The following is a 22256-nucleotide window of genomic DNA, read 5'->3' on the forward strand; positions in this document are numbered from 1 at the left end:
GCCAGACATATCGTTTGATGTTGAGGTCAAATAATTCCATTTTAGTCTCATCTAACTTCAGAATCTTCAAGGTGTGTTTTGGCAAAGCTCAGTCGTGACTGTATGTGGCCTTTCTTTGTATGTGGCCTTTCTTTGTCATAAATTCCTGCAGCTGCTTCAGAGTTGCTGTAGGCCTCTTGGTCGCCTCTCTGAGCAGTTTCCTCCTGGCTCTTTCATCCAGTTTGGAGCGACGTCCTGATCCAGGGAGTGTCTGTGTTGTACCAAATACCTTCCAATTCTTAATAATAAACTTAACTGTGCTTCTAGGCATTGATAAAGCCTTCAAGTTTTTTTCTGTATCCATCTCCAGACTTGTGCCTGTCCACAACTTTATCCCGGATATCTTTTGACAGTGCCTTGCACCCATAGTTGATTGTTTGCTTCAGTTGCTCTACCAAGGACTGAAATGCTCCAGGAAAGCTCTTTTCATGCTGAGCTGATCAAAATGAGCTGATCACAACTGAAAGTCAGATGGCTTTGTGTGCCATTGAGAAGGTGATGAGCTGCACCTGATTGAGTTTACAAGTCATTTTTGGGAGGGGCGATCCTTTCTCCAACTCAGTGATTCTGTTTTTTTATTTTTATTTTTTTCTCTGACATGTTGGTGTTTTATCTTTCATTGGCCCCCGGTTTCACAGACAAGGCTTAAGCCTAGTCCCAGACTAAAGTGTAAATCTGAGCTGTTTCAACTGAAAGAAACTTGCACTGACTGATCTTAAAATATATCAGTGCTTTTGTTTTGTCTCAAGATGCACACCAGTAATGTTTTTTCTAAGGCATGTTAATAAAAATTACTTACATTTTCTAATTGAACAATGGCCTAATCCTGGTTTAGTCTAAGCCCTGTCTGTGAAACCGGGCCTGGATGTTATAAGTTGCACTGAGTAAATACAGCTGGATAAAACAAAAACTCTGTCCGTCTTCATTTCAGCCTGCAAAGCAACAAAATGTGATTATTTTAAAGGAGGCTGATTCTTTTCTATACTCACTGTACATGTACAGCTTGTTTTTTTTTTTAAGGTTCTTTATAAGTCTTCTGTACAAAATGTGTGTTATATGAGCTGCAGGGACAGGATTTTATCCCACTAAATAACTGATATCTGTCTTTCTATTGGGCTCTCCTGATGTTGAAGTTTACACGTGTCCTAACCAGGCGCGACAAAGCGATAGCAGCTGCAGCGCTAGACATTTTGTCTGTCGCTCGGTCTCTACTTTTGGAGAAAAATCGCTGGGCTCCTGGTTAGGACACTGTTATTTTTAGAGCAGCAGCTTTGTTTGAGAAGTGTTTCTCAGCAGCAGTGCAGATTATCTGCTGGATCTGGCGCTGTTGGAGGTCTCGTTGTTGGATGGGCTTGAGGACCTCACTGTTTTAATCTCTCAGTGTGAATGTAAGTGATAATAGATTATGACCGCAGAGCTCATCCCTCAGTGACCACGGCTCAAGCCCTAACGGATCCCTTCAGTCCAATCTAAAGTGATGAATCGAGAGCTTTTCCGCTGGAAGAAGCCCAGAGCATTACACTTTATTAGTGACGTTTCAGCTGCTGCCTCGACAGATCATTTTATGGTCAGTTCTCGGACCAGCCATCGTTGGCTTCTCTGACTCAGAGATGAAGCTGATCCTCTGGAAAATTTCATCAGCGGGATGTAGAACTGATCCGTTTGGTATTAAAGCTCTGTGCCGCTCCCTTCTGAGAGAAATTGCCAATTGATTCTGCTTTCAGAGGAGGAGCATTTAGTGTGACGTCCAGAGAGACTGACGTGGATTAGTATCTTTTCTGACCTCTGTGTCCAAAAAGGCTGTCTGCTGTGAAAGCATCTCTCCCTCTGTGTTGTGTGGATATAAATCGGCCAGGTTTTCAGTATTCATGCACTGATAATGCATTTACAATGCAGATTTTTCAGATCCTCACAGGATTTCTGAGACCAGCTGGAGATCATGATCCTGCTTCTAGAGGAAAAGCATCTTTCTCCTTTGACAGTCATTCAAAACTGTCCATGTATCATGTTTTTCCCAATCAGTATGTCATTTTATTTTCTTCAAGTACATGATTTAGTCTCTAATTCTTGTTTTTCTCCTTTAGATGAATGGAAATGCTAATGGATAGAGGTCTCCAGGTCTCATATCGTACTGCAAACTCTTTTATTTCATAAGTAAGTAGTGCTGAGGATGCGTTCCCTTTAAGATCGGAGTCGGGTGAGAATGATGGTGTAGCTCAACAAACAGAAATGATCTATTATTAGAGCAAAAGCGAGGCCACTGAGATTATTTTCACCACTTAGCAACAGCTCTGCGTCTGCCTCTGCTAACATGATAATGGAGCACATATTCACGAGTCTATTCATAGTTCATTAACACTCTTCAGCTTGCGCACAGGCCTCTCTGTTTGCTCTGCCTACGCCTTTGCACCATCCTGTAGGTGGAAGCACAAGCTGAATGTAAGCTGCTCCTTGGCTCACTAAAATTTCTTTCTCTGCTCTTGATCCTGTGCTCATCTGGGTCATGACAGGCTTATTATGTTACATTAACATCCTTATTTCCCTACGTTCACTTATTTTGTTGAAGTAAGCAAAAAAAAAAAACCAGTCATATATGCACAAAAAGCAAAGAAAAAAAAGTCTGCTTTCATTCGGACTCTCTGTCTGAAAAACTCAGTTTTAGTGCTGCAGCTCTTGTAAAGTTCCCATGTAATGCTATTTTTCATCATTTTATTTTTGTGGTCTGCTAGAATACAGGATTTGAAGTTCAAAAAGCACCCTCTGCCTGAAACGCTCTGTTTTAACTCCTGTCTCTTTGAAGCTCCGCCTTTCCAAAACTCCCAGTCTGCTCTAATTGGTCCAGTAGCTGGCCCAGTCTGTTGTGATTGGTCAACCGCTTAGTGCTTGTGTTGACAATGTAACGCCTTTACCATAATCTGGTTTCAGCTCCAGAGGCTTCATGAGCAGCTGTAAACAGCATTATTTCTATGGTAATTATGGCATCCGAATTGGAAGTCCATACATTGTTTTTTTACCCTTGCAGTGGGAAAAAAACAGCATCTCCTTGACACAGTGATATCACCCAACTGTTCTCTGAGGACGAGCCAAAGCTGGCATAAGCACTATTCAGACGGTAATTGTTTCTCATGGGGACGTCTGTAAGAAATAAATATCCATAGCTCCTCAGTGATTAAACACATGCTTTCGGATGAAGATAAATTCGCTGTGGACTCCGCATCCATTTGTCCTGTTGTCAGGAGTAGCTCAAGCATGTGGAGTATATCAGAAATAGTAGGGGACACCTGTCTACCATATTCAGTGTAGACGGCGTCATTGATTATAATGACTTACATTTGCTTTCGCTCCGCTTGCATCTGCTGGAGACCTGGTGTACTTTTCAACATCCACAAATAACGCATCTGACAGTCTTCCTCTACATCTTACTCTTAGTGAGAACTACTTTAAAAGTTGTCCCTGAGTAGCTCTGTTTTGCTTCACGCCACTGTTCACTGCCGCTGATGTGCTAAAGGTGATCAGATACATCTACCACAGTGTGATGTTATAATGTGGAGGAAGAAGAAACAAGCTGTTTTTGGCTCGTGAGGAGGAATGTTTGAGGTCTGAAACCGTTCACACAGAATGCATTTTTGCATTACATTGTTCTGCTTTTACGTTGTTTTTCTATGTTAAATGTGTTTGACCATTTTGTTTTAGCTGTAAAAACATGTTTTTTGTGAATGGCCCTTTACTGTATGTTTTTTATAGTGCAATGATTGCTTATATGTCAAAAGAGTAAAGCAAATCTGATTGCTCATGTCACGACCCCTTTAAGAGGCGTTCACACTGCCAGTGAGTGATTTGCCAAGACTAAATAACCAGAAGCCATTCATTTTTAATGAGAGTTATAATGTTGAGACTACATTATAAGAATAATTTGACCCGAGCCTGACAATATCCAAAAAAATGGTGAGTTTCGGGAAGTTAAAAGTACATAGTTCTCTTTACACTGGAAAAGTGTTTGTAAAATGCAATCATGAAACTGTGCGCTGTGTTTCTGTGGGTGTACACATACATTGGGGGGATCCCAGAAAACAGACTCAACGTACCGTCACATGAAGCCAGAACTCTCGGCTGATTAACCATGCCATGCTTCTTCCTTCATCTTCTTTTCTTAGTGCACATCGCCACCTACTGGGCAAGGTATGCAATCATCTCTTAATCTTTAATCATTTCCTAAATTATTGTGAACAAGAATTATCTTACACACCCTGAAAGTGACCTCTGTTTTAGGATCCGAAAGTTGAGGTTATCAGTTTATTTATCCATATACTTACCCGGGTAAATAACCTGCTTCCTGGAATAAGAAATGACCTGGTTTAGAAATGAATCTTCAGACATATCTGCATGAACTGAGAGGCAGGAACGCTGCTCCAGAGTTTACACTGCTGAGTTCTAGTGTTTCATTTGTCAACAAATTGTTCTCATTCACTTTTACAGTTTCACAGTGAATCCTTAAGTCAGTGCCTTTGGAGTCCCATGAGCTCTGAAGCGAGTGACTGCTATGAAACTGACAATAGGGCAAGAACAAGTCTGTGAAAAAGACTGATAATAACAATAAGGTCTGAGGTTAAGAACAGGCTACAAGTTACTTTAGATGTTAATTATTTTTCTCTATTTGACATTGTTAACTTAAATTAGTCAAGGAGACCTTCTCTTTCTGCTCACGTCTTCCATCAGGTAGCATCATATTGTCGGCGGGTCTGTGTCTGTTGCGATAATGGGTGGCAGACTGTCGGAGTCATGAATATTAATCACCTTGTCTTTGTTCACTCAAAGTGATTTGCTGAAATCAAACGGGCTGATGGGATTTACTGCTTAGTTCCGCCCACTGCAAGAGCAACCAGCTGACAGGTGCTTCTGCTTGGTCTTAAAGCCTTCGCTTTATGAGAGTCGCATTACAAAACTCCTGCTTGGCTGCAAAGCAGCAATTTAGGTAACAATATTATTACACGGCTCTGTGGAATACTTGATTCTGATTGGTCAGTCGTGACATTCTGAGGTCTGTTATCCCTCGATAACCACCGGTAAAAGCTGATAACACAGGCTCATCCGGGTAACTGCAGTCAGCTCTATACGCTTGCTAGGAACTGTTTTTCTTTGTGGAAGCGTTGCGTTTGTTTAGCTAATAAAATAGTGTCTAGTAACTGCAACTGCTGTCTTCACAGAAGCTTTGCGTTCAAATATATCAACTCAAATCAATATTTTGTCCCTTATTTAATTTTTGAAATACCACCATTGCGACACACTAGCTGAGACACCGTTTCTAATGTAATGACGTTACTGACATACCGTATGTCTGTGTGTGAGAGAGATCTGCAGGTTTTGTTACTGTGTCGAGTGTGACATGCAGTCTATGAATTATTATTGGTATCATGATCAGTCAGTGAAGCTTTTGACTGTTTACTTTTGACTTTGTTCTGCAAATTCAGTTATTATGCAGTAATTGTGCTCCTGCAGTCACATGACATAATGATGACTGGCGGGTTTTCACCAGCTCCGTGAGATCCTGGTGTGTTTTATAAAGCTGCTCACTGAAGAGTCCTAAAGCATTCAGACTTTCTGTTAGCCAGATATTAAAGGTGCTATATGCCACTTCAGACATTCTGCTGGTGGTAACATGCTAATGAAGAGATTGCGTTTAGAGGAGCTTATCCTACACTCTCTGAGCATATAAACTCACTTATCATGTTAGTCAAGGTTTCTGTGTATGGCTGATTTCACTGAAAGTGTGTGTGTGTGTGTGTGTGTGAAAGACAGATAGCAAAAAAGAGAGAGAAGTGTTAAATATTTTCTCTTTACACACCTGATTGTCACCTGGCAAACAAAAGGCCAGTTACTGCTAACAGATGACAGTCCCATCAGGATTTCACGGACATTTTCATGATTTTTGTTGCCCATTATGGCTGAATTGACTTTGTGTGCTGTTTTGCAATCAATACAGTAGTAAATATATTAAATTCTACCCTGTCCATTGCTGAAATCTTCTGATACTCAGTAAGGCCAGTCCAGCTATGTTAATTTTATTCAATGCAATTCACTACAGTACAGCAGCAGGGCAGTTGAACATCTATTGATCAATTTATTTGGGTTCAGAATTATGGATTTTGATTTGTTGATGTTTTTTTGTGAGCAAAAATTGTGGAAATGAGACAAAAGCATAAGCTGCTGCAAATAAAGTGCCGTTTGGATGAATTTGCATAAATTCTGGAGAGACTGAGAGAGATCAGTGCCTATTATGGTGAAATAAAAGTGTGATGCTGCAGTTGTTAGATGGAAAAGAGGTTTTATGATTCGACCCTCCGAGGACACCAGAAGATTTCACAGTGTCACGCTCCCGACTGCTGGGGTCCATTTATAAACGTCCCCTCATTCCCCTCATGTCCCTGAGGCATCGTCGTCTTAAATTCAGGCTGACGTGAAAGCACTCCGAAGGCTAATGTGTCAAATGAGGCTTTTATTGTCTAAGGCCTGATTCCCTGCTGATGTGAGGGATCATTCCTCCAGATTCCCATCTGCAGAGACGGGGCAGGCGATAGCGTGGGGCCCTGTGTTTCCAGCGGGACCCCGAGGGATGATCATTTAAAGAATTCTCAATTTTCATCTTAAAATTATGCACAGCAACATCTCAGCAGCCCTCTTTGCAGTGTCCTGTCTTGCTTGAATACTCGTTCGTGATCTTGACGCCACTGCTTCAGATTCGATTGCACAGCACTGACTCAAGGTGTCCCAAATGCATGAGAGGAAATTTAAATTCTGAAAATGAAGAGGACATACAAATAATTCAGGAGATTTTGTCCAATTTCAGTTTTATTGTTAGGATAGGACAATATTTGGCTGAGATACAACTATTTGAAAATCTGGAATCTGAGGGTGCAAAAAAATCTAAATATTGAGAAAATCATCTTTAAAATTGTTCAAATGAAGTTCTTAGCAATGCATATTACTAATCAAAAATTAAGTTTTGATATATTTACATTAGGAAATTTACAAAATATCATCATGGAACATGATCTTTACTTAATATCGTAATGATTTTTGGCATAAAAGAAAAATCAACAATTTTGACCCATACAATGTATTGTTGGCTATTGCTACAAATATACCCCAGCGACTTAAGACTGCTTTTGTGCTGCAGATAACCATGATCATTGTGCAGAATGTGCACTTTAGATTTCAGTCTCCAATAGGCTGGATTTTAGGCAAATCCAGAAATGCTCTCTTCAGTGCTGTAGTGTTACGTGAGCTCCAAATGAATCAGAGCGTCTCAACCACCCGCAATACAGACTAAATGTGACCAACACTGAGAGCAGATCCTGAAAACCTGAAGTATACATGCAGCTGGATGGTTGTCTGCACTGTTTCATTGGAGAGACTACTGAATTTACATGTATTCATTTAGCAGACACTTTCATCCAAAGCAACTTACACTCAAGAAATAAATTATGCCAGCATGCCAGGGAATCGAACCCAAGACTTTAGCATTGCTAGTGCTATGCCAACCATTTCCATAAAGTGGAAGCCATTCTAATGTGAACTGGTAGGTTGTTCCAAAGGGTGGGACCAGCCACCTCAAAAGCTCTAGATACCCTGGTCTTTTAGTGGGTTCTTGGGATCCGGAGGAGAAATTTGCTCTCCGATCTGAATCCCCTCGCCGAAGTGTAGGAGTAGAGTAAATCAGACAAATAAGGAGGAGCTAGACTGTTTAGTGATTTGTAGGCAAGTAGCAAGATTTTAAACTCAATTCGATAATGAATTGGCAGCCAATGCAATGTTTTCAGGCAGGGAGTAACATGATCAAACTTTTTACATCCCTTCAGGAGTCTAGCTGCTGCATTTTGGACAACTTGTAACTGAGAGATTTGGGCCTTTGATATACCAAAATAAAGGGAGCTGCAATAATCCAGCCGAGACGTAATAAAGGCATGGATAGCAACCTCTAGAGAACTTTCAGAGAGAAATGACTTTGTGTTCGGCTCCCGTTTGCCTGCCTTAGATTTCTAGTTAGTTTCATCGCTTGTTAATTAGTCACCCACACCTGTTCTACTTTTCCTTTATTGCATTCTAGTAATCTCCTGTGTAAAAAGACTGTTGGATTCTCCTGTGTCGTGAGCTTTATCCTACACAACACCGTTACATTTATCACCATCGTCTTTTATTTTATAGTGGTCTGGCTGAGTTCCAAAAAACTTATCAGAAAATCAACCAAGACATGAATTAAGACCAAGCAGGAAAATATAATAAACACTTGTAAATATTGAAGATTTAAAATGTTGTTTTTCATGTTAGTCAACCCGTTTAAGATTTGTTTACCAAGGTACAAGTTCAGTCTGAATGAATGATTTCTTGGTGTTTGTACAATAAATTTACCCTGCAATGTGACACGAACAAAACAGACATTTCAACCATTATTCACAAATATTTCTGTAGCAATTAATTGTCAACCGTGCTTGTCTCTTTACTTTGCTTTTTCTTGCCAAGTATGCAATTTGTTGTATCATAATTAGTACCAGCCTATTAACTGAAGTATCAAGGTTCTAGGTTTTAGACTCTAATTAGGGAAAGTGTCTCTGTCTCTCTCTTTCATGGTCTGAAGGTGATGAGTTGCTTGTGCACAGACAAGTGTCTCACCTCTAGCTGAGCATGTTAATGAGCTTGCAGAGGAATACATGTGTAATATGCCTTGAGTGCAGGAAAAACCTGTAATGTCAGTTAGCTTTACACTGGTCCTCTGAATAGACCACCCATTGATGTCATGGTCTTAACAGAGATACTCATGCCCTCCCAACCTTACAGCCACACAGAGTGTGTGAAACACGTTGCATGCTCAGCACTTCATGAACTGCATGAAAATTGTTCATTAATTTGCTTTGTTTGCAAGCCAGCCCCTAATGATTTTAGTAAAGCCTCAGTTTTTCTTACCATCTTGTGTTTCACAACATTTTCATGCCAGATCATTTTTGCCACAAATAAAATCAAAAGTCAGAAAGTCTGACTGTTTGTAACGTTAACATGTACTGCAAGTGGAAGCTCATTTAAATTATGTTATGAAATATGATACATTCTGAACACATATTCTGAAATGAAAGAGTTAAGATGACTTTCTCATACTACACTTACCGACAGTACGACTGTCTAACCGGTTGTAAGCACCTTGTGAGGCCTTGGCTTTGACTCCACCATGATTTATTCTGCTGTGTGGGTGTGTTGGTCACAGCCCTGTGATGGAATCATGGTGTCTTTGCTTCCTTGAAGACTGTGGAGAAAAATCTCTTCTTTTTTTTTAGTTTTAACAACAAACATACCTTGTAGTTGACATTGCCTTGAGGATGAAATCAGTTTCTTGCGTCTGTCATGGCCTCCATGAGCAGCCTCATGCTGCAGCACCAAAAGTAGAGCTCTGGCGCCGAGCCTATTTTTGAGAGCATCACATGCAACTCAGCAGAAAGCACTGAAAGCTGTGACTGTGCACTATTTAGGTTCTATGAAGCAGCATACAATACTGAAGTGAAGTACCCACACATTGTTTGAACAAAGACATCTGCATGTTCCACACCCAGTGACACAAACACAAACCTTTCAGTTAATTAAGATGATTTATAGCTGCACTTTGGCTTTGGGGAACTGTGTAGATTAATTATCATTTGGATGTAAATGTTACACTCCTCGTGCAAATTAGATTTCATGATAACCATGTTTGTAATGATTTTCAGTAGCCAACTCCTGACAACCATTTTATCATTTATGGCCATGGAAATATTCATAAATATCAGGTTATTCAGAAGTGCTATCAGTTGAAAGTGCAACATTAACCTGCTGTTGAAGCCACAGAGCTGCACTGTGTACATGCCCTCAACACGAGATGTGTGAAACAGGCCTTACTGTTACTTTCACAGCTCTGAGCTTATCTGTTTCTTGGCAGTGCAAGCATCCTGCACACTTGTAACACACATTATGAATACGTACTTAATCTACATGAGAGTGGTTACAAACTGTACAGCTGTATTATTTGAGTGACACTAGAAAGATATGGCACATACACAGGTCGTCTGTTGCTTCCTAACGTGTCAGTAACCTGATTCAAAAACACTGATTGAAATTATAAATGGTCCTCCACTCAAAGAATTTCAGTACTGATTATTCTTTATGTATTCTTGTGCTTCAGGTCCCTTTGTGTGAATCTACCATGGACCCTGTGCTCTGTCAGATCCTGGTCCTGGGTATGGCTGTAATGATGGTCCATGCGTGCCCCAAGTACTGCGTGTGCCAGAACCTCTCGGAGTCACTGGGGACCCTGTGCCCGGCCAAAGGCCTGCTCTCTGTGCCACCTGATATAGATCGCAGCACTGTGGAGCTCCGGTTGGGGGGAAACTACATCCTTCGAATCACACAACAGGACTTTGCCAACATGACAGACTTGGTGGACCTTACACTCTCCCGCAACACGATAAGCTACATACAGCCCTTTTCCTTTGGGGACCTGGAGACCCTCCGTTCTCTCCATATGGATAACAACCGTTTGGTGGAGTTGGGCCCTGATGACCTGCGAGGGCTGGTCAACCTGCAGCATCTCATCCTCAATAACAACCAACTGGGTCGTATCTCCGAGAAGGCGTTTGAAGACGTTGCGGCATCGCTTGAGGATCTGGACTTGTCCTACAACAACCTTCAGGCTCTGCCCTGGCATTCAGTCCGGCAGATGATCAACCTGCACCAGCTGAGTCTGGACCACAATTTGTTGGATTACATTCCCGAGGGGACCTTTGTGGATCTGGAGAGGCTGGCCCGCTTGGACCTGACGTCTAATCGGCTCCAGAAGCTTCCGCCAGATCCTATCTTTGCCCGAGCGCAGGATTCTCAGATGATGACCACGACGTTTGCCCCTCAACTCTCTCTCAGCATAGGAGGAAACCCACTTCACTGCAACTGCGAATTGCTTTGGTTCCGGCGTCTGGAGCGAGACGATGACCTGGAGACTTGTGCCTCACCTCCCGGCCTGAAGGGCCGCTACTTCTGGAACGTTTGGGAGGACGAGTTTCTGTGTGAGCAGCCACTGATTACTCAGCACACCCACCGCATGCTGGTTCTGGAGGGGCAGTCCGCCAGTCTACGGTGCGAAGCCATCGGAGATCCCACCCCAACCATACATTGGGTCACCCCTGACGATCGACTGCTCGGGAACTCCTCTCGCACTGTGGTGTACCGCAACGGGACCCTGGAGATCCTGATCACCACTTCCAAGGACTACGGGACCTTCACTTGCATTGCAGCCAACCTGGCTGGTGAATCAACTGCTTCAGTGGAGCTGTCAATTATCCAGCTACCCCACATAAGCAATGGCACAGGCCAGGCATCGCAACCCAAGTCCCGCCTGTCAGACATTACCGGCAGCTCCAGGACCAGTAAAGGTGCTCCCAAGAGCCAGCCAGAGAAAGCAGTGTCTGTGTCTGAGGTGACTGCCGTGTCTGCCTTGGTCAGTTGGTCCGTCAGCAAGACTGCTCCCAAAGTGAAAATGTACCAACTACAATACAACTGCTCAGATGATGAAGTCCTCATCTACAGGTACGAAGCATTTTCAGGGCTATGACAGAATTACTGATTCCAGAGAAAGATATATCACAATTTAGCAAACTGTGGGGATCCAAGCGTTTTTTGGTTTGATCAATGTAGGTAGTATTCTGGGTGGGTTTTTTGGTGGGGAGGTGGCTGGATCTTTCAGACTGTCAGTTGTATCAAGTGTTTTGTTATTTAAACAGCAAGCAGTACCCCTGACAGTTTATATATCATACATTTGTAAATTGTAGCTGTCTGCAGGGATTCGTCCTTCATCCTTCACTATGTCCACTTGACTAATACAGAATGTAGACAAACAACATGCTGTCCTCTGAGAAGCTCCAGCTTCTCTTCTCTTCTCTTCTCGATTATTCTCTGTCTTCACAAACTAAGGGGATTCTGAGACTCCATGGGTAGATAGTATGTCAATCCTCTGCTCTTTGATGAGCTAATAGTATATTATAGCAGCTGCTACAGTGCAGTATTAGAAAGGGAAAACAGACAGAAGGAAATAGTCAGTTAAGCCATTCACCCATTAATATTTGAAGAAACTGCTCATTGGCAGTAATTCGGTGTGGCATCTTTATCAGAGTTGTGCCGGTGTGAGAGATAAATTATTGACTCCTTTCTTCATAATGGTTCAATGAGCTGCTCTGGGAAATGTTTCGAACAGCATAATGAGTAAATAAACTCTCACCGTGGCAGAGAATACACTGTCATAACCAGCCGCAACGCGACAAGATTTCTAGGACAAGCAATATTTCTATCATCGCTCAAGTATAAATGCTGTGCGACACAACAAAATCACAGCCTGGCAGAACGGAGAGGCTGAGATATCTCTGTTTGCATGCTCTCTCACCCTCTGAAAAGCGTGACACTAAGAGCACACACCTTGTGTTTTGATGATTTCTGTGATGCTTCTCCAGAAGGTTTTCTTTGTGGAAGGATTTGTCAGCATTGGCCATTAGAATACATGAAGCATGGGATTTTGGTCCAGTGAGTTTTTGGTGTGGGCCAGGCTACTGGTGTGACGCTGCTTAAATAGAAAAGAGATAGCTTGTATGACTTGTTGTGCCTGCTTCAGACTGCTTTTCAGTGACCTCTCATCAACAAACATCTGCTCACCAATCTCATATTCAAAGCTCAAGCCTCTGCATGAGGATTTACTATCTATAATCACAATTTGCTGATTCCTTGCATGTAAATATGCGACAGATGAAGGTTTGTTTCATCACGTCTCGCTGTGATGTTAGGATGGCCTGTCAATGTATCACTTCTATGTCACTGGCGTCATTACATACAACTGCAAAGATAACAATTGTTCAGTCAAATGGATAGTCCCTTATTTGGTTCCTGTGTCTGAGTACAGGCTCCATATAAATCACAATGCGGAATATATGCATACATAATATTATAACTCAATTATGTTTAAACCGGCCCTAATAAACAGTGTTTGCTCACATTTGGCACTTGGTGATTTGAAGCATGAAGGTCCTGTTGTCTCAGCCCACAGTGTTTAGCATATTTGGGTGTTTTGACTCTTTGGACATTAAGAAACTTCCTTAAAATACACTTTAAAACTCAGTATTTCCTTGCTGATTTCATTGCTAGCATTTTTTCTATCAATTCGCACACCTTTCTATCAATTTGCACACCTTTGTTAATTACAGCTTAACTGAATATGATACACCTTTAAAATGTTTTTTAAACTATGTTCAAGTACAGTTTTCCTCTATCGATTTGACTCCAATGTAATGTAATTGTTCTCAAAACAATTAACACAGCTATCTAAACACAAACGTATCTTAATCAAACATAATCATAATCAAACATAAAACTTAATCAAATATGTATTAGGGATGTGCATCTCATGACTGAGGCCGATACGATATGCATCTTGATGCATAGCCAACGATACGATACATTAAAGATACATATGAAGCAGCTACCCATGCGATACGATTTAGGGCTGTGCGATTAATCGAAATCGTCATAAAAATCACGATTTGAGCGTGCGCGATTTCTAAATCGCTTTATAGCACGATTTTCCACGCCCCCGACCTCCCGCAGTACGCTATCCGAACCAGGGGCGTAGCCATCATTTCAGAAGTGAGGGGGACAGAAATGTTATATATATATATATATATATATATATATATAACTTTGAAAAAAAAGTTTTGCTCTAAGTTTTGCTGTACTTTGGATCAAATAATGCAGGCTTGGTGAACAGAAGAGACTTATTTAAAAAACATTAAAAATCTTACTGTTCAAAAACGTTTGGACATAAAGTCGCAATTGCGAGAAAAAAAGTCAGAATTGTGAGATAAAAAGTAACAATTACCGTTTTTTTTTTTTTTATTCAGTGTCGGAAACAGGCTTCCATAGCTTTTATCAGAATGTATATTTTACTCAGAATTATTGCGCTCCTATTCGATTGCGCTCTCTCTGTTTAGTGCGCATGCGCGCAGCAGCGCTCATTCACTCGCGTAAGCCTCGCCCACTCCTGACAGCAAAATGTACATACAGTATTTGCGTGACTTTCTAACATTTACAGATAAAAAATATACCTGTGACATATCAGTTATGCACTGAGGAAAACAACGTCTCAAATGCATTAAAAAGCACAGATATATTCGCTGTGTGTCAAGGTGGATCGATTTGATCCATGATCGACTTTAAGATAAAAAATAATAAACGGCTTAAAAATAAGCGTGCACAAATTAGTGAGATTGTGTGGATTTAATTTGTCGTTAATGGAACCGCTTTAGCCCCGATTGATTTGTTAGGTTATTTCAAGTCAGGTTTTGGACTTTAATTAGGGTGACCATACGTCCTCTTTTTCCCGGACATGTCTTCTTTTTGGACCTAAAAAAATGCGTCCGGCCGGGATTTCTTAATCGCCCAAAATGTCTGGGATTCGGCTGTTTTCTTTTTGTTAGGTTATTTCAAGTCAGGTTTTGGACTTTAATCCCAGTTTTTCCTCGGGTCTCCATGGTGTTGTGATTCGTCATATTCAGCAGCAGCAGCAGCAGCGGTGATGAGAGCAGCTTGAGAAACAGTTTAGAGAGGAGAAATCAATCTACATATAAAATATCAGTCACAGATTATTGGTCATTTTCTAAATAATAAAAGTATAGCGCATCCACTAGTAATTATATATAAATGAATCGGTTTTTAACGATGCAAATATGTTAGAAACGATGCATCACGATATAAATGATAACTTGTAGCCGATGCACACTTTTTAAACCGATGCATCACATTGTTAACTTTTTAGGCCGATGCACCGAGCGAATCGGGGAATCTAATCTTATATATATATAGAGAGAGAGGGGGGGGGGGTTGAAATTATTAACTGTCACATCTGCATATGTAAACATATTTATTATAAAATCTTATAATCTGCAGGATTTTAAAAATCAAATGTAAAACTTTTTGAGACCTTTTTAAGACCTGCACAAATAAAATTAATACCATACACAGTATACAGTTCCCCTTTCTCTACCCACTCCAAAGACTTTTACACTTACACCTCTTTCTTTACCCCTCCCCCATTTTTATTTATTTATTTATTTATTGTATATTCTTTTCCACTGTATAGTCAAAGCAATTGTGATAAACGTGTAAACAATTAGAAAAACTGTGTTTCATGTGTTGTGTGTGTTATTAAGCGAGCAGTTATTAGTTTGGGGCCAACTGAAAATATACCATGTGCATTTGATGATATGACAAATTAGAGTTTTGCTTGTGTTTGGACAAATGGTACATCAATGTTTGTGATTTGTGTACAACCATTTAAAGGAGCTACAATTGCTTTTTTTGTCAGATAATTTAAAGTATTGGTTGGTTGTATCAACTACTGAGACTTTGAGATAAATATTGAGCTTTGAGATTATTATTTGCATGATTTGTAATTTGTATGAAATGAATGAAAACTTACAATCTGTTTAGGACAATTACAAAGTGTTCAGATCACTGTGTAAACTGTTTTGAGAACAGTGACCTGAGTTTGGAGAAATGTGTCAAATCAATTGAGAAAAACTGTAATATTTACCTTATCTTTGTTTTCTTCACAAATCATGTCTCCTATTTCAACATACACTGTTGAGTAATTGGTAAACAAGTACACTAACGTTGGTAAAACTTCATGAGGAAATGACGGAAATTATGACACACCTAATTTTTGAGTCCTAATTTGTGTAAAAAGTACATAAATAAAATGTAATAAATCATATGTTGTTTGACAGATTGTCCTATAAGAGTACTATTATAAAACAAAAATATATATGGGAATATAGCTGCAAGCAGAGATACGGGGCTAAGCCCTGAAGGTACAGCAAGAATAGCAATGGGAGTCTATGGCAGCCCTATGAACCGTTAGTAGGAAAATTATGAAATTTGGCATACTTGTAATGAAGGCATACTTATAGTGAAATGACCAACTTTGGGGTCCCTAGGACCAACTCTATAGCACCACCACCAGCTCAAAAATTCTCTATTCAAATAGTTATAACTTTTGAACCTGTTCTAGAAAAAAGAAACTTAGTGCACCTGATTACGCTCCTCATGCTGATCACATTCTATAGCGTACATTAAGACTCCACCCCCTACAGTAGGAGCCATTTTCAAAATTCATGTGCCACACTGGATTTGAACCCCCCACCTGAAAGGTTTGGGGCCAGTGGCTAGCAGAGTGTGCCACTCAGTTGACGCACATTCAACAGGCTGCTGAGTAGAGCTTTCAGTGTGATAATGACAACACAAAAGCATGACTTAGCATGTTAACCAGATTAGCATGCTAAGCTAACTTAATGCAGCTGAAGAGCCACATTAGAAAGAATGGCAACCGATTAGCTTGCTAACCAATTTGCCTGCTAAGCTAACTAGCATAAGTCAACAAATACAGGCACGGTCTACTTCAGAGAGATATTTCTTGGGAACGGTAGTGAATATCAAATATCCATTCATTAATTTCTATGCAGCTCGGTCTAAAGATCATCTGACCACATTTTGGACAAAATTGGACAAAATTTGTAGGAGGAGTAGTGAAAAACTGTTCAACTGTTATTAGCAAAAATAGCCATTTTTTGGTATCTCATGATCCATAGGTGGCGCTATTACCAACTTAGAAATGTACCCTTAAATCATGGTGTTGATAAAGCATACCAGGTTTCATTTCGTTTGATCAAAGTTTGGCCGAGATACAGCCTCTTAACCAATTTTGGGTCAACATTGTTACGTTCACAACATCATAACGTTTGAACAAAGATGAATATCAAAATTCTGTTCAGTCATTACTGTGTGGCTCAGTCCAAAGATCATCTCTCTCTGCCAATTTTCAGAATAATTGGGCAAATTTTGAAGGAGTAGCAAAAAACAAAAACAAAAAAAACTGAAAACTGTACATTTCAAAATGGCCACTACTGTAATGGGTGGAGTCTTAATGTAAGCTATTGAATGTGATCAGCATGAAGAGAGGAATCAGATGAACTAAGTTTCATTTTTCTAGGAGGGTTCCAAAGTTATAACTGTTTGAATAGTGGATTTTTTAACTGGTGGTGGTGCTACAGAGTTGTTCCTATAAAGCCCAATGTTGGTCAGATCACTATTCATGACCATCACTACAAGTGTGCCAAATTTCATAATTTTCATATTTTCCCTTCATAGGGCTGCCATAGACTCCCATTTGGGAAGAAGAAGAAAACATTCAAACGCAATAAGGGCTATGCCCCTTCAGGGCTTGGCCCCTAAATATACTGGAAAATATTTCCATATATGGCAAACTAGAGTTTATATTTTTCAATATACTGCATTATTTGCATGGACCATGCATGGCTATACATATACATATAATACATATAAAAGCTATATAGCAATGAAGACAAAAACTGCACTGTATGTTTCATGCTGAAGAACTATATATGAAAAGAAGAACTATATATGAAGACCTATTCAATATATGAAAAGCAGCAATTCCTTTTGTATTATTCAGTATATTGTAATATATTAGCAATATATTTTCAAGAAGTTAATGTGTTGATCATTCATATATAAGGAAATATATTCTCTTGCATAAGGGTAGACGTCTGGGTCTGGAACAAGACCAAAACTGTAAAATCTAAATATAAAACACAGTTAGCAAAAATAAATGTTGAAAGCATGATGAAAAAATAAAGTTTCAATAACAGTTTTAATGTGGTTTTTAAATAACAAAAAGAAAAATGTTGTAATCTGTTAGTTTGAATTAAGAAATCAAGGAGGGGTAGGTACGTCTTTGAAACCTGAGCTCTTTGCAAGCTGTGAGAGGAAAAAAGAAGAAGAAGAGAGGAGATAGGATGAGAAGAAGATGAGCTGAAAGGAGGAGAGCGCGGATGAGGGGCTTCATTTAATGAGCTAATACTGACTGCTTTCAAGAAATCTGAGATATATGGGTGTAGCTCACCCTGTGCACACACCTCTAGTACAGTACATACTGACTACTGCAGGTCTCAGACACACACACTCCTGAATGAACTGAGTCCCAACACAACTCTCATAGCTGCCTGTCTGTCACACGCATGTTGAGGGCTGGAAGTGATGTGATGGTGTGATGCTGACACATGCAACACAGGTCACTGCAGTCAAATCTGAAAAATATTGATAAAAGCAGCTAATTCAGGCTTACAAATACTTGACAATTTAAGATGTTTTTGGTTTATTGAAGTGACACTGTACTAAATCAGTAGATATATTCTTTAGGAGAGATGTGACTCAGTAGAGCTGCTTCTATAGCTCCTGTTGAAGTGTGTGCGATGGTTTTGTTTGAGGATCTCTGGGTCACAGCAGTGATGCTCCATCCATAAACTCTTCATGGCAGCAGAAGAGCTTGTACTGTGGTCCTTTCACCGGTGACCCACAGATCAAACGTGTGCAGAAGTAAACACTTACCACACTCTTGACATTCTTGCAGTGTTTTTACTTTCCTGCACTATGGTTTAAGATCATTTCTTTATTAATATATGTCTGTGATATCGGGTAGGCCATCTGCTCGTGGCAGCAGCACAGATGGGTAGAAAAAATAAAGCCAATTACTGTTGGCTGTCAGCTCAGCAGGGAAGAGCTTAAGTGAAGTTCACATAAAAATAAGAGCCGTCCAGTCATGGTTAGTGGACGGGTAAGCAACACTTTTGGACATCTGACTACTAGCATAAAATCTTGTCCAGTCTGTAGCTTTTTCTCTGAAATAGTTGATAGCAGGATAATAAGCATGACAAAAATCATTCAAACAGTTGAAAAACAGTTCAACAGAATCAGATCAGAAAATGCTGAAGAAATGAGCAATAACATGCATAGACTTTATGCATAGACTTTTAATGTCTCTGTGTCCAGAAGTAATAAATGCAGTAACTCATAGCAGAATACACAGCACTGATTGTGGATGTCAAACAAAATGTTTGTTTGTTTGTTTTTAATGATTTTTAATATATAATTCATGCCTCTAATTTTGGCAAATCCAGTAACTAGCTCTTTATAGAAACATTTGTTGTATTGAGCCACTACCGGCTGCCATCAGACAGACTGGAATGGATCTCATTCAGACATTGCCATCTCTGTTTGCAGTAAGCATCAGATGGCAGCAGTTTGTGGGAAAAGAGAAAAATAGTGCATTTGGACTATTGACGTCACACTGTACACGTCCCAAGTGTGAACAAATGGCTGAAATCTAATCTGACACTTCAGGCACATTTTAAGAATCTGATATAAATTGGATTCCCGGCCATTTTGGTTTGTAAAAATGTTGTCATGTTTTTTTTTTTTCAGCTCAGATTTCAAGTAGTTTTTCGTAATTTAATATGACATGTAAGTGCAAAGTGCACTGTAGCATTTGCTGCTGTCTGAATTTCCATCCTCTCGTCCCCTGCTCTGCATAAAAAAGCGTCTGCTAAATGAATAATGATTCAGAAATATCGTAATTACAAGTTCCGATCACATGAATGAATGATCCCAATCCTGTTCCTAGAGCCCCCAACACTGCACACTTTGCATGTCTCCTTAATCAAACACACATGATTCAGGTCATCAGTTTATTAGTAGAGACTCCAAGAGCTGAATCAGGTGTGTTTAATTAAGGAGACATGCAAAATATGCAGTGTTGGGGGCTCTAGGAACAGGGTTGAAAACTACTTCAATCTGAAACATGGCGGAAGCACTGGTCTATAAAATGTATAATGTAAATGTAAAGAAGTCTACAGTGCCGAACTTTCACTGTATTGATATTGATTCAGTTGATGTGAACTGTGTTTGATGTATAATGAGTTTGTCACTGTGTGTTTGCAGGATGATTCCTCCCTCCAGTAAGGCCTTCCATGTCACCAACCTGGTATCTGGGACTCTGTATGACCTGTGTGTGCTGGCCGCCTGGGACGACAGCGCCACCACGCTCACTGCCACTAATGTGGTGGGCTGCGTGCAGTTCTACACCCGGGACGAGTACCCGCAGTGCCAGTCTCTGCATGGGCAGCTGTTGGGAGGCACCATGATCCTGGTGGTGGGCGGCGTGATCGTGGCCACGCTGCTGGTGTTTATCGTCATCCTGATGGTGCGCTACAAGGCGGGGGACGGCGGAGGGGGCGGTGAAACCCCTGTCAGCAAGCTGAGCAACGTCAGTGAAACACACTCTCAAACCAATGGAGGGAGGCTGGGGCAGAACGGAGTGCCTCTGCTGGCACCCAAGCTCAAGCCTAAAGTCAGCATGCAGGACGAAGTGGTGGAATTCAAGTGTGGTTCGCTCCAGAGCAGCTTGTCCTCTTCCTCCTCCTCTTCCTCCTCGGGTTCAGCAGATCCCACGCCCTACAGCCCCAACAGTGCCCTCGCCAACATTTGGAGGTCCGCGCCTCCTAAGCCCCACACCAACTTAGACCAGCTTCTAGGGGCCTTCACGTCGCTGGAGCTTCGGGGCCAGGCCAAGGAGCCACGTCCGTCCGGGGGCCCGGCGAGCGCGGCTGCTGCTTCGGCCCCAGCGGGCCCTACTGACAAGGAGCCTCTGTTGGGCCGGACGCTGGACTCGCGGCTTAGCAAGCTGCTCATGTTGCCTCTGGACTCCAAACCCAAGAGGAGCCACTCGTTCGACATGGGCGACTTCACAGTGTCCACGGCGCAGCAGCTGTGCTCGTACCCGCGCAGGATCAGCAGCATCTGGACCAAACGCAGCCTGTCGGTGAACAGCATGCTGCTGCAGTGCAATGAGGAAGGGGACAGTGGCGGGAGCAAAGGCACCAGTGAGAGCTCTGAGTGGGTTATGGAGAGTACTGTATAGGGGCCGAAACGTACAGGAAGAGAGACAATATAAACTCCATCCTGCATGACTCTGAATATGTTTTGTTTTTTTATTGTTGTTATTCGCCTTGCCATATCCAGAACAGATGCAGCATTCAGGGGGTGAATTCACGAAATGGTTGCACCACTCTAGATGCAGTTTTTCAGCACAAAAACCTGTCAAATCTTTCTAATGACCCTTGGTTTTCTGCATGCCTAATTTCTAAGTAAAGTAGGCTCAGTGTAGCTTGCACCCTATTCACACAATTTGCCTGCTGCAATTAAGACCAAAGTATACTTTGGTTTTTACGCATACACAAGGGTCCGCGTACAGTGCGCGATGCCAATTTCGTTACCGGAATAGTATGTGCATACTGTATGCGCACCATCTGATTTTTTGTAACATTTTTTGTGCATATTTGGTACATGCAGGTCGCACATGCACATTGAATTTGTTTTGCACCAATCAGTTGTTTCACAAGGCGGCAATGCTGGCCACTGTTTCACAGTAGAAAACCAAACTAAAGAGTCGTAACAACAACAACAAAATAGTGGATTAACATTAACAAGCGTTTGTGTGAGGGGGGTATGGGATAGCAGCAACTTTAGTTTAAAAGAGTAAAAAATATATTTTTCTCAGTCATAACTTCTGGAGAAAAACCGAGCAGACACTGGACTAAGATGAAGCTTTCTAGAGCGCATGTGGCAACTGTCTGTGTTCATGCACGCTGTCAAATAGAGTATACTTTCAAAGGCTGCGTGTTCAACTATACGCATAAGCTAGCGTACACGTAAAAAAATGAAGTATGCTTTGGGCTTTACACTGCATCCTGATGTTTATTCAGAAGAGCTGGTTTTCTGTTGAAGCAGTTATTCATCAAATGCAGAAGAGCATTATAACCGGCCGTATACGCAGACACACAGTGCAGTGGAGGGCCTTCAGTATTTTGAAGAGTTGATTCAGTTGTGTGGATCGCAGTGGTGGACTGATGCTGTGCAGTCACAGGAAAGTTTGTCAGATCATGCTGGTCTGATGCATCCTAAAATTGACCCACGAGTCTGGAAGCAGATTGCATGGGAGCCTTTGTGCCATTAAGGTCCTGACACACCAACATCGGGCCGTGGTTGAGCGTCAATCAGCTTAGTTTTTGTAGTGTGTTGGACTGGTGTCCATCCGGATTGGCGGTGTCGGTGAGAGACAGAACTCTGATTGGCTGTTAGGCTTGGTGAAAAAGTCAGACCACAGGAATAAAAGCGAAAGTGATCGAAGCGAGCAAAGAAGTCAAGACTAATTTTCTCTCATCTCATCTTATCTCATCAATTTTCATAACAGC

General features: G+C 41.1%; 1 protein-coding gene across 3 annotated transcripts in view; it reads left to right on the forward strand.

The window, feature by feature from the left end:
- The window catches only part of LOC107688310 (leucine-rich repeat and fibronectin type-III domain-containing protein 2-like), a 79435-nt gene extending 57831 nt beyond the window's left edge, over positions 1–21604 (forward strand). For 2 of the 3 annotated variants that reach the window (XM_016485931.1, XM_016485932.1), the window contains 2 exons: positions 10241–11637; positions 19945–21604. In XM_016485931.1, coding sequence (XP_016341417.1) covers positions 10262–11637; positions 19945–20923 — 2355 coding nt within the window. In that variant the 5' untranslated portion in view covers positions 10241–10261 and the 3' untranslated portion in view covers positions 20924–21604. Of the gene's footprint in view, positions 1–2125; positions 2194–10240; positions 11638–19944 lie in introns of those variants that run through there. The other variant, XM_016485933.1, reaches the window with a different exon arrangement.
- Positions 21605–22256: the final 652 nt, after the last annotated feature.

Source organism: Sinocyclocheilus anshuiensis, unplaced genomic scaffold, assembly GCF_001515605.1.
Source record: "Sinocyclocheilus anshuiensis isolate Anshui unplaced genomic scaffold, SAMN03320099.WGS_v1.1 scaffold781, whole genome shotgun sequence".
Lineage (NCBI taxonomy): Eukaryota > Metazoa > Chordata > Actinopteri > Cypriniformes > Cyprinidae > Sinocyclocheilus > Sinocyclocheilus anshuiensis.